This window comes from Oncorhynchus mykiss, chromosome 27 (assembly GCF_057628025.1).
Source record: "Oncorhynchus mykiss isolate SJ-2025 chromosome 27, ASM5762802v1, whole genome shotgun sequence".
NCBI lineage: Eukaryota > Metazoa > Chordata > Actinopteri > Salmoniformes > Salmonidae > Oncorhynchus > Oncorhynchus mykiss.
The window spans coordinates 4,283-16,732 of NC_143048.1; the positions used below are offsets into that span (position 1 = coordinate 4,283).

A 12,450-nucleotide genomic window follows, 5' to 3' on the forward strand; every position below is an offset into this window, starting at 1 on the left:
TCCACACATAAAACGGTCAACTGAATCGTTTCTAGTCATCCCTCCATCTTCATCTTTGAATTTATATGGTAATTGTCATCATCACAAATCAGTTCTTCAATCAACCACGTGAGTGAGGAGATATCACGTGCATAGAAAGAAATCCCAGGGGGGACACGACCCCCTATCCTTGGAAAAATATGATTTTCCCCCCCCAATATATCACTGTAAACATATCTATGTAATTTCAATAATATGAATGAACGCAATGAAAGCACTTATGCTGATGATAGACACTTAATAGCGCGTTTTTAAGTTTCAAAAGATTGCGACCCCCGCCCTTTGCCTCACAATGGTTTGATCCACTGCAGGTCATTAGTTTTGTTGGAAGCGACGACCAGCAGCTAACTAACTACCAGCAAACCATCGCTAGCGGTCTTCAGCGCGGAAAGCTCTCGCCAGTTCGAACAACGCGACTCTAACCAGAGCATAGCGGACCTATTATTATTTATTTTTTTATCCCCGGATTACCAGCGGATTCCCACCGCAAACGGAACATTTTCAGCTGGGTCTTCACAACTAGCTAACTGCAACCCCGGATGATTACTCCTGGCTAGCGTTTCCATCCATTTAGCTTTGAAGCTAGCCCGGCCAGAGCCCATGTGCTACCACCGAAGCATACTCCTGGGCTACAATATCCGGACCCACGACCGGTCTATCGATGTCACCGCATGAAGAGGTATAAACAGACTCACCCCATCGCGACGTCCCCAAAGGCTAACTTTCTAGCCCTTGCTATCTCCTTGCTTGCTAATTCGGCCTGCTAACTGCTAGCTTGTTTAGCCCCGGTCCGCTAACTACCTTGTTAAGCCCCGGCCTACTAACTGTTAGCTTGTTAGCACAGGCCTGCTAACCGTCTGACTCAACGCGTCCCAACCACTCACCGGACCAAATATTTACTTTAGAACACATTCAAGAACCTCCAGAAGCTAACTAGCTACAAGCTATTTAGTCATTGTTAGCCACTGCTAGCGGCCTTTACCTTCTGCACAGCCAGCCAGTTTTCTTAACCTGGATAATACTCGCCAGTCATGCTTCTCTGCCCCGCCCACCGCTGGCCCCTGGACACTGATCACGTGGCTACATAGCTGATGCATGCTGGACTGTCCATCAATCACGGTACTCCATTTTGCTTGTTTATGTTTTATCTCTCGGCCCCAGCCGCACTCACGTGGTAATTTCGCTTAATTTGCAAAGAAATCCACATTAAGGACTATAAATGTGATGAAATATGACATTAACACCTTTAGCCAACCGCATTTTTTTTTTACTACAGAGGCTACCCGAACTGTGTAATTTAACAACATCTGTAGATCGCTAGCTACTGTAGCTATAGTATGCTGCATGCTGTGGGCAGGCAAGTTAGCATTGTCTATCAAATATTTTTCTGACAGAAATGGATAATATTCGATGTGTATGTATATATATATATATATAGCAAAGAAATGAAAATAATCAACTAGTAAAATGTGGTGATTTATGACAATAACTCGTCTAGCCAACCGAATTGTTTGACTACAGGAGTTACCCGAACTGTGTAATTTAACAACATCTGTAAATCGCTAGCTACTGTAAACAAGGTTTACAAAAACGCAAAAGTTTATTTGACTGCTAACAACCCTATAAAACCTTAGCTAACATCTATATCAACTCAAACTTGGAATTGTATACTGTTTAATTGTCTATTTATCTTCGTTTTTTGATGGCATGCGTCTGAAGTGTATGTAGTTGGATGCATTGTATGATATGTGACAACATGATTGTCATTGGGGCAAACGTGGCTTTCTATGATTTTAACTAAACTGAATTTAACTGCATATGAGCTAATAATCAACCTAACCCGGCACCCCCCTCCACACCACTGATATCGTTCTATACCCCCCCCCCCTCACTGCTGTCCTCCTCCTAGCAGACTTATCAAGCAAACGTAAGTTCCTTTATATGTATCTAATACTGTTATGCTGTTACTTGTCACTGCACTCCTCAGTCATGATAATAGTATTTTTCTTGCCTCCTAAGATGGAAAATCCTACTTTCCGGTTCACGCCTTCACAGGAGTTGGTCCTCAAGGCCACACCGCAGGCAGTTAAAGTGGCCGCTGACGGCCCCCCTGCTTCTGGTGCCCAGGGCCCTCCTGTGAGGGCTAAGAAGTGGGAGGAAGTGGAAGCAGAGGCTCGAGCCCGTGTCGTCTCCTAGGGAGGTGACCCCGTTGCAGAGATGGTCGTCCTAAGCCGGTGCACGGTTCAGTTCGGCAAGTACCGGGGTCAGATCTTCAAGTGGATGATGGAGAACGACGTGGGCTACATGATGCACCTGGTAACGGTGCATCAGAAGGAGAGGGAGCGAGAGCGCAGTGTTTCCCAGCATCCCCTGATGGCCAACAAGGACGCCTTGACTCGCACGCCTATCCGGCCTTCGCTGAGATGGTCAGGTTCAACCGGGCACATGAGGAAGCTAAAGTCCTGTCCTCCCAGCCAGGTGAGTTTGTTTAATTCTTCTCATTGTATGTAAGATGTAACTCTTTTGCTCTGACAGTTAATTGGTTCACGTGCTGATTTCAGGCCAGGAGGGCAAGGCCCTTGTCGGCATTGGGAAGTACAAGTGGGACACGCTGCAGGACCTGTATGAGGCTACGGGTGCAGACAGGATAAAGTAAGGGGCGAGCGTCTTTTGTGTTTTCTATGTTCATGTCAGTGTTTTTTATGCACCATTTTACATCTGAAATGTTCCCTCTGCTGTGTCTCACACAGATATGTCAGGAGCATGAGGACGCAGACACCCCGTTATCCTGGGAGTGCGATGGCAGCCTTGATTGATTACATTCAGCGCAGAGACCAGGAGGGGGTAGCTGCTGTGGCCGGGCACGCCGCAGCCAACACCATCCCCGCCAGTAACACCCGGCCCAACAGTGCGGCTTACGTAAGTGTTACATATCTTAAAGGAAAATATAATTCTACTTGTTCCACACAGTTGGAAATGGTGACATATTTGCTGTTTTGTTTTCAAAGGCCTCTTGGTCCTGCGATCTCTGCGTTCCTTTCAAGGCGCTCTCTCGCCCCAGGTGAACTGCAGGCGAAGATGAAGAAACTCATTGCTTCTCAGCCTGCAGTTCAAGGTGAGTGTCTAGTTTCACATGTAAGATAAAAATAAAAATGTTTCGATAAGCTGTGTAGCTCACAATCCTTTCTCTCTCCACGTGATATAGGGGTGTCTTTCCCTCGACCAGCACTGCCACCAACCGATATATCAGACGCAGAGCTGGTCAAAGCAGCTGCTGACATAGACACATGTATGTTTTTACATCACTATTAATTGACATAGGACATTTGATAATTATTCAGTTCAAGTTTTTGCTGACATCTATTAGTGTTTTAAATATTTTTCCCTATCATCAGCCCAAGGAAATGTATTGGTAAGAGTCATCTGGGTTTTAGAGGAGAGTCACTGCATGTATGCACTATTAATTATCTTACCTTGCCACTGTAGCTGTCATCCTGTCATCATGTAGCTGTCATCCTGTATGACTTTCTATTTTCCATTTTAATCACTAATTTCATGTAAGTTTTACACTCAAACTTGACCAACACTCATTTAATTATTTTGTTACATCCTATCACTGATTGATATTCATCTGGGCATGTTGGAATTGTGCTATTAACTTTCTCTGTTCATTCATGGAAGCATTTATTCATTCATTTAACCTATTTATTTCTGTGTCACTGCAAAAGCCGTATCCCTACAGCTCCACCCATCGCTCCCTCGGCCTCTGCCTCCAAATGACCGAGCCCCGGTCCCTGCCCCGGTTCCTGACCCGGCCCCTGCTCCTGCCCTACTAGGGCGGAGCGAAGAGGAGGATTTGCCCCGGCAGTCCTTCCTGCCTCCAAGGCCCGCCTCAGAAAGTGCTGAGGTAAATTCATCAACTGTAATTACTCCACATTGTTAAGATATTAAACATTGGACACAGTTGTCTTGTCTCCTGCATACTCTCTCCCTGTCTGTTTCTCTGAAACATTACCATCCCTTCTCCCCCATCACTCTCTCCTCTCACTCAGCTGCTGCTTCCAGAGAGTTGGCGTTCATCTCTCACCAAGGAGCAGCAGCAGTGGATCGGCCGCACGCTGTTCACCAGGAACAGCTTTGGGAGGTCGACACTCACCACTGACCTGGTCACGTGGTGGAACCCTCCCCAACCACGGCCGATCTACAATCAGCCACCCGCATCCCCCGACCCCTTCTTCGCATGTCAGCTGTTCCTTTGGATGCCCGTACGTATATGGGCATACAAGCTGGCATGTCCCCAGTCTGGGTGCAGAGGCACACTGTGCAAGGCTGGGCTCTACAAGACCATCCGGAGGGTCTTGGACATCGACCGCTGGTATCTCATGGCCACTGAGTACCTGGAATGCGGCCGGTGTAAGAAGAAGGTCGCGGGGAGGTCACGGGACCTTGTCAGTCAGCTGGACGCTCGGCATCGCTGCCAGTTTCCAGCAATATTGACATACAAGTAAGTTCACAAGGTTTTGTTAGTTAGTAATGAAGTTAAATGAATGCATGTCATTCATATGCTTTCTCTCACTCTCACACTCACTCTCACTCACTCTCTCGGCTGTCCTGTGACCTGCGGGTTGTGAGGATGCTGAGGTCGCGCACTTTGGGGACCAGTGAGTCACAGACCTACAGCAAGCTGTGTGAAAGTCACAGCGAGTCCTTGATGCGTAGTTGTATACGGTACCTCGGGGAGTGCAAGCAGTTTCTGGCATTGGGCGGCAGTTCACTGATCCACCGGAGATGCCCCCGGTGCCCTCACCCGTCTGGCTTCTGACAGTCTACAGCCATGACGTGCTATCGCGGCTGGACGAGGTGAAGGCCAGGGTCACCTCCGTCTTTGGGTCCATCTTAAAGATGGACTCTACCAAGAAGGTGAGTTTTCACTTAAAAATGTGAAGATGAGTCATGTCTTATTTATTTATTTTTATATCTATATTTAAATAATGTCTTTACCTTTCTGTCTTTGTGTGTTTGTCTCCAGGTGACTAAAAAGCTTGCGGGTACCGCTGCAGACACAGCCGCCTGGGTTACCAACGTCGGTAACGAGCATGGGCAGGTCCTCGTCAGTGTCCTCACTGCCGGTGAGGGCGAGGGCCTGCTCCCCATGGCGGCTGGTCTCATGGAACGGTACCGGCTCGCCGGGGTGGCGCCCCCCCCAGCTCATGTACGTGGACCGAGACTGCTGCTCCAGCTTTGGCGGATCAAAGACAGCTGCCATGTACAATGACTGGGACCAGCTGGTGGTTCGGCTGGACATCTGACACCTGATGCGGCGGTTCGCGTCAGGTGTCACCTCTGAGAGCCACCAGCTCTACGGTCCCTTCATGCGGCAGCTGTCAGCCTGCATCTTTGAGTGGGATGCAGGCGATGTCTGCCGACTGCTGGAGGCCAAGAGGTCTGAGCTGGAGGGGAAGCACGGGATGGTCGGCCTCACCGAGGCAGAGGTTTCGAGGAAGATCGGCAGGAAGGAGATTGCTGTCGGCGTCGTACGCGTGGAGCCGCGGAGACCGAAGTCCTTCTCCTCGAGACCTTCAACAGCGAGAAGGGGGTCGACACCCTGGGCATCCCGTTGCTGGACTCCATCCGCATCCAGGCGATCTGGAAAGAGCAGAGGCGCCACCTCCACTGCATACAGGACCCACCCGGTGTACAGCTGTACACCGAGACCGGCAAAATCACCAAGGGCGGCGTGATGTTGCCGGTTTATCGCTGCGCACGGGGCTCCACATCCTTGGAGTCATTCCATCTCCACCTCAACCGGTTCATCCCAGGTAATTGTCATTGTGGAGCTTAAAGTAATGCTTATTGTTTAATGTTAACAGCAACAGCTCTCCCACCCTAATCGTGCATTGTTCTCTCAGGTACCAGGGCAAATGCAATGCATTTCCAGGCATTCCTGTTGGATGGACTGATGAGGTGGAACGAGGACCGTGCGCAGGCAGCAGTGGAGGGGAAGAACAGGAAGCCCCTGCTCTCCTACAGTGGCTACCTGCAGCACATCCTTAACCTTAGCAGCAAAAGGGTGCTTGGCAAGGAACAGGTTAAGGACTACACCAAGCCTAGCGAGTACACAGGTAAGTCAAGTAAGAGAATGAACATTTACATCAGTTGCATTAATTACATCCCATTAACACTTCTCTACTCTGCTTTTTATTTTATAGGGGAACTCCTCGGAGTGGAGTACCTGTACTCGCAGACTGGCAGAGTGCTGCAGGATGTCAGCGGGGACCCTGACCTTCCGGAAGAGCAGCTGTCGATCAGCTCGACGAGGGCTTTCAGGAGGAGGATGTAGACCAGACAGTCCACATCCCTCATGTCCCTCGTGTGAGCGCCCCGTCCTCCAGCTCGGCGGCACCTCTGTCAGGGGAACCCGCTGACGCACCCAGGTCTGGGCCATCCAGTCCCACCGCCCCTGAAGACGGAAGCTCTCCTGAGGCCCCTGGTCGACACAGTTCTCCTCACCCTGACCACTCCTCTGATTCAGAGGTAATTATACTTGACCTTTTGTGTTGGTAAAAAAAATACATGCTATTGCAACAATTCAGAGACTGGCGGATTAATACTTTTCTGTGGTTGATCATTGTTTATTTGCAAGCAAAAATATATAACCGTGAGCTTGCAGTTCCTACAACTTCCACACGATGTCGCCAATAACGTCATTTTCGTTGACAAAAATCCTTTGTGTAATGACAAATACGTTTTTGTAAACAAATGACGTTATTGGCTACATCGTGTGGAAGTTGTAGGAACTGCAAGCTCACGGTTATATATTTTTGCTTGCAATAAACAATGATCAACCACAGAAAAGTATTAATCCGCCAGTGTAATGACAAATCATTACACAAAGGATTTTTGTCAGCACAAATGACGTTATTGGCGACATCGTGTGGAAGTTGTAGGAACTGCAAGCTCACGGTTATATATTTTTGCTTGCAATAAACAATTCAGAGACTGGCGGATTAATACTTTTCTGTGGTTGATCATTGTTTATTGCAAGCATCCTTAACCTTAGCAGCAAAAGGGTGCTTGGCAAGGAACAGGTTAAGGACTACACCAAGCCTAGCGAGTACACAGTTAAGTCAAGTAAGAGAATGAACATTTACATCAGTTGCATTAATTACATCCCATTAACACTTCTCTACTCTGCTTTTTATTTTATAGGGGAACTCCTCGGAGTGGAGTACCTGTACTCGCAGACTGGCAGAGTGCTGCAGGATGTCAGCGGGGACCCTGACCTTCCGGAAGAGCAGCTGTCGAGCAGCTCGACGAGGGCTTTCAGGAGGAGGATGTAGACCAGACAGTCCACATCCCTCATGTCCCTCGTGTGAGCGCCCCGTCCTCCAGCTCGGCGGCACCTCTGTCAGGGGAACCCGCTGACGCACCCAGGTCTGGGCCATCCAGTCCCACCGCCCCTGAAGACGGAAGCTCTCCTGAGGCCCCTGGTCGACACAGTTCTCCTCACCCTGACCACTCCTCTGATTCAGAGGTAATTATACTTGACCTTTTGTGTTGGTAAAAAAAATACATGCTATTGCAACAATTCAGAGACTGGCGGATTAATACTTTTCTGTGGTTGATCATTGTTTATTGCAAGCATCCTTAACCTTAGCAGCAAAAGGGTGCTTGGCAAGGAACAGGTTAAGGACTACACCAAGCCTAGCGAGTACACAGTTAAGTCAAGTAAGAGAATGAACATTTACATCAGTTGCATTAATTACATCCCATTAACACTTCTCTACTCTGCTTTTTATTTTATAGGGGAACTCCTCGGAGTGGAGTACCTGTACTCGCAGACTGGCAGAGTGCTGCAGGATGTCAGCGGGGACCCTGACCTTCCGGAAGAGCAGCTGTCGAGCAGCTCGACGAGGGCTTTCAGGAGGAGGATGTAGAACAGACAGTCCACATCCCTCATGTCCCTCGTGTGAGCGCCCCGTCCTCCAGCTCGGCGGCACCTCTGTCAGGGGAACCCGCTGACGCACCCAGGTCTGGGCCATCCAGTCCCACCGCCCCTGAAGACGGAAGCTCTCCTGAGGCCCCTGGTCGACACAGTTCTCCTCACCCTGACCACTCCTCTGATTCAGAGGTAATTATACTTGACCTTTTGTGTTGGTAAAAAAAATACATGCTATTGCAACAATTCAGAGACTGGCGGATTAATACTTTTCTGTGGTTGATCATTGTTTATTTGCAAGCAAAAATATATAACCGTGAGCTTGCAGTTCCTACAACTTCCACACGATGTCGCCAATAACGTCATTTTCGTTGACAAAAATCCTTTGTGTAATGACAAATACGTTTTTGTAAACAAATGACGTTATTGGCTACATCGTGTGGAAGTTGTAGGAACTGCAAGCTCACGGTTATATATTTTTGCTTGCAATAAACAATTCAGAGACTGGCGGATTAATACTTTTCTGTGGTTGATCATTGTTTATTGCAAGCATCCTTAACCTTAGCAGCAAAAGGGTGCTTGGCAAGGAACAGGTTAAGGACTACACCAAGCCTAGCGAGTACACAGTTAAGTCAAGTAAGAGAATGAACATTTACATCAGTTGCATTAATTACATCCCATTAACACTTCTCTACTCTGCTTTTTATTTTATAGGGGAACTCCTCGGAGTGGAGTACCTGTACTCGCAGACTGGCAGAGTGCTGCAGGATGTCAGCGGGGACCCTGACCTTCCGGAAGAGCAGCTGTCGAGCAGCTCGACGAGGGCTTTCAGGAGGAGGATGTAGAACAGACAGTCCACATCCCTCATGTCCCTCGTGTGAGCGCCCCGTCCTCCAGCTCGGCGGCACCTCTGTCAGGGGAACCCGCTGACGCACCCAGGTCTGGGCCATCCAGTCCCACCGCCCCTGAAGACGGAAGCTCTCCTGAGGCCCCTGGTCGACACAGTTCTCCTCACCCTGACCACTCCTCTGATTCAGAGGTAATTATACTTGACCTTTTGTGTTGGTAAAAAAAATACATGCTATTGCAACAATTCAGAGACTGGCGGATTAATACTTTTCTGTGGTTGATCATTGTTTATTTGCAAGCAAAAATATATAACCGTGAGCTTGCAGTTCCTACAACTTCCACACGATGTCGCCAATAACGTCATTTTCGTTGACAAAAATCCTTTGTGTAATGACAAATACGTTTTTGTAAACAAATGACGTTATTGGCTACATCGTGTGGAAGTTGTAGGAACTGCAAGCTCACGGTTATATATTTTTGCTTGCAATAAACAATGATCAACCACAGAAAAGTATTAATCCGCCAGTGTAATGACAAATCATTACACAAAGGATTTTTGTCAGCACAAATGACGTTATTGGAGACATCGTGTGGAAGTTGTAGGAACTGCAAGCTCACGGTTATATATTTTTGCTTGCAATAAACAATTCAGAGACTGGCGGATTAATACTTTTCTGTGGTTGATCATTGTTTATTGCAAGCATCCTTAACCTTAGCAGCAAAAGGGTGCTTGGCAAGGAACAGGTTAAGGACTACACCAAGCCTAGCGAGTACACAGTTAAGTCAAGTAAGAGAATGAACATTTACATCAGTTGCATTAATTACATCCCATTAACACTTCTCTACTCTGCTTTTTATTTTATAGGGGAACTCCTCGGAGTGGAGTACCTGTACTCGCAGACTGGCAGAGTGCTGCAGGATGTCAGCGGGGACCCTGACCTTCCGGAAGAGCAGCTGTCGAGCAGCTCGACGAGGGCTTTCAGGAGGAGGATGTAGACCAGACAGTCCACATCCCTCATGTCCCTCGTGTGAGCGCCCCGTCCTCCAGCTCGGCGGCACCTCTGTCAGGGGAACCCGCTGACGCACCCAGGTCTGGGCCATCCAGTCCCACCGCCCCTGAAGACGGAAGCTCTCCTGAGGCCCCTGGTCGACACAGTTCTCCTCACCCTGACCACTCCTCTGATTCAGAGGTAATTATACTTGACCTTTTGTGTTGGTAAAAAAAATACATGCTATTGCAACAATTCAGAGACTGGCGGATTAATACTTTTCTGTGGTTGATCATTGTTTATTTGCAAGCAAAAATATATAACCGTGAGCTTGCAGTTCCTACAACTTCCACACGATGTCGCCAATAACGTCATTTTCGTTGACAAAAATCCTTTGTGTAATGACAAATACGTTTTTGTAAACAAATGACGTTATTGGCTACATCGTGTGGAAGTTGTAGGAACTGCAAGCTCACGGTTATATATTTTTGCTTGCAATAAACAATGATCAACCACAGAAAAGTATTAATCCGCCAGTGTAATGACAAATCATTACACAAAGGATTTTTGTCAGCACAAATGACGTTATTGGCGACATCGTGTGGAAGTTGTAGGAACTGCAAGCTCACGGTTATATATTTTTGCTTGCAATAAACAATTCAGAGACTGGCGGATTAATACTTTTCTGTGGTTGATCATTGTTTATTGCAAGCATCCTTAACCTTAGCAGCAAAAGGGTGCTTGGCAAGGAACAGGTTAAGGACTACACCAAGCCTAGCGAGTACACAGTTAAGTCAAGTAAGAGAATGAACATTTACATCAGTTGCATTAATTACATCCCATTAACACTTCTCTACTCTGCTTTTTATTTTATAGGGGAACTCCTCGGAGTGGAGTACCTGTACTCGCAGACTGGCAGAGTGCTGCAGGATGTCAGCGGGGACCCTGACCTTCCGGAAGAGCAGCTGTCGAGCAGCTCGACGAGGGCTTTCAGGAGGAGGATGTAGACCAGACAGTCCACATCCCTCATGTCCCTCGTGTGAGCGCCCCGTCCTCCAGCTCGGCGGCACCTCTGTCAGGGGAACCCGCTGACGCACCCAGGTCTGGGCCATCCAGTCCCACCGCCCCTGAAGACGGAAGCTCTCCTGAGGCCCCTGGTCGACACAGTTCTCCTCACCCTGACCACTCCTCTGATTCAGAGGTAATTATACTTGACCTTTTGTGTTGGTAAAAAAAAATACATGCTATTGCAACAATTCAGAGACTGGCGGATTAATACTTTTCTGTGGTTGATCATTGTTTATTTGCAAGCAAAAATATATAACCGTGAGCTTGCAGTTCCTACAACTTCCACACGATGTCGCCAATAACGTCATTTTCGTTGACAAAAATCCTTTGTGTAATGACAAATACGTTTTTGTAAACAAATGACGTTATTGGCTACATCGTGTGGAAGTTGTAGGAACTGCAAGCTCACGGTTATATATTTTTGCTTGCAATAAACAATGATCAACCACAGAAAAGTATTAATCCGCCAGTGTAATGACAAATCATTACACAAAGGATTTTTGTCAGCACAAATGACGTTATTGGCGACATCGTGTGGAAGTTGTAGGAACTGCAAGCTCACGGTTATATATTTTTGCTTGCAATAAACAATTCAGAGACTGGCGGATTAATACTTTTCTGTGGTTGATCATTGTTTATTGCAAGCATCCTTAACCTTAGCAGCAAAAGGGTGCTTGGCAAGGAACAGGTTAAGGACTACACCAAGCCTAGCGAGTACACAGTTAAGTCAAGTAAGAGAATGAACATTTACATCAGTTGCATTAATTACATCCCATTAACACTTCTCTACTCTGCTTTTTATTTTATAGGGGAACTCCTCGGAGTGGAGTACCTGTACTCGCAGACTGGCAGAGTGCTGCAGGATGTCAGCGGGGACCCTGACCTTCCGGAAGAGCAGCTGGTTCTCAACCTTTTTTTGGGATACTGGAACCACTGCATATAAGGTTTTGAGCAGTCCTCAGTCCACATGGTATGTAAAGTTAGTGGAAACCTTGTGGTACTGAATACATTCATTATACTTTTTAATTTCACGGACCCCTAGGTGTCCATGGACGATGTAGTTTGGTCCTATACGGTTTGAATGGAATAGAGGAGATTTCACGTTGTAACTTTTATGTTGCAGTTTTTGTACATGAGTTGTATTTTGGTACTGTCAACACAAAGCACCTAGCAATGTATTGGGGATGTGTGTTTTACCTTGCTCCTGTGTAGAAAGAACAACTTGTCAGATGCATTGGAGACTGATGTGTTCCTGTCCTGTCTATTCACAATACTATTGCAGATCAACATAAAGCCTAAAATACAGCCGTGGTGTCGCTCTTCATTTCTTGGTTTTCCTGTGGTATAAGAAACCTGCTACTCTTTGGCATATGATTGTTGTCAATAAGTGTGTTAGCTAGCATACACCGATGTAATTGTCACTTAAGCCAGTTGAGTATAAGTTGTCAGTTGTCTTCGACAACCATCAATATCGTTAAGCCCTGCACAACTAACGTGCTGTTTCCCATTTAACAACAGCAACAGAAATAAGAGTTGCTCAACTGGGAAAAATGGCTGATGTGATTT

At 47.1% G+C, this 12,450-nt stretch overlaps 1 protein-coding gene and 1 non-coding gene across 8 annotated transcripts; both read left to right on the forward strand.

Moving 5' to 3' along the window:
* The first annotated feature begins 328 nt into the window (after nt 1–328).
* Nucleotides 329–4,951, forward strand: LOC149971187 (uncharacterized). Of its 7 annotated transcripts, XR_016492565.1 has the most exons (8): nt 1,949–1,966; nt 2,059–2,517; nt 2,601–2,691; nt 2,790–2,958; nt 3,048–3,154; nt 3,245–3,328; nt 3,435–3,451; nt 3,768–3,903. XR_016492565.1 is itself a non-coding variant. In XM_090224125.1 (6 exons), the coding sequence occupies exons 2-6, from the start codon at nt 3,118–3,120 to the stop codon at nt 4,859–4,861; spliced, it is 942 nt and encodes a 313-aa protein (XP_090080251.1). In that variant the 5' UTR covers nt 2,790–2,958; nt 3,048–3,117; the 3' UTR covers nt 4,862–4,951. The 7 variants fall into 7 exon arrangements, 2 of the variants coding, with proteins under 2 accessions (XP_090080251.1, XP_090080252.1); XR_016492569.1 differs by lacking the exons at nt 1,949–1,966; nt 3,768–3,903 and adding an exon at nt 339–718 and having other exon boundaries at nt 3,435–3,518; XR_016492566.1 differs by lacking the exon at nt 3,768–3,903 and having other exon boundaries at nt 3,435–3,518.
* Nucleotides 4,952–5,354: 403 nt separating this feature from the next.
* On the forward strand, nt 5,355–12,189 carry LOC110506157 (uncharacterized). The gene is made up of 8 exons (XR_016492570.1): nt 5,355–5,858; nt 5,949–6,161; nt 7,249–7,573; nt 7,846–8,170; nt 8,693–9,017; nt 9,693–10,017; nt 10,693–11,017; nt 11,694–12,189. It is a non-coding gene; the product is annotated as an uncharacterized LOC110506157 (transcript).
* Nucleotides 12,190–12,450: the final 261 nt, after the last annotated feature.

Bases quoted from the DNA above. Each gene is read 5' to 3' on its own strand.
- LOC149971187 (XM_090224125.1), top strand. From the start codon at position 3,118: ATGAAGAAACTCATTGCTTCTCAGCCTGCAGTTCAAG. The intron at 3,329-3,767 runs GTATGTTTTTAC...TCACTGCAAAAG, and splicing joins AGCTGCTGACATAGACACAT to CCGTATCCCTACAGCTCCAC. The intron at 4,544-4,671 runs GTAAGTTCACAA...GCGGGTTGTGAG, and splicing joins CCAGCAATATTGACATACAA to GATGCTGAGGTCGCGCACTT.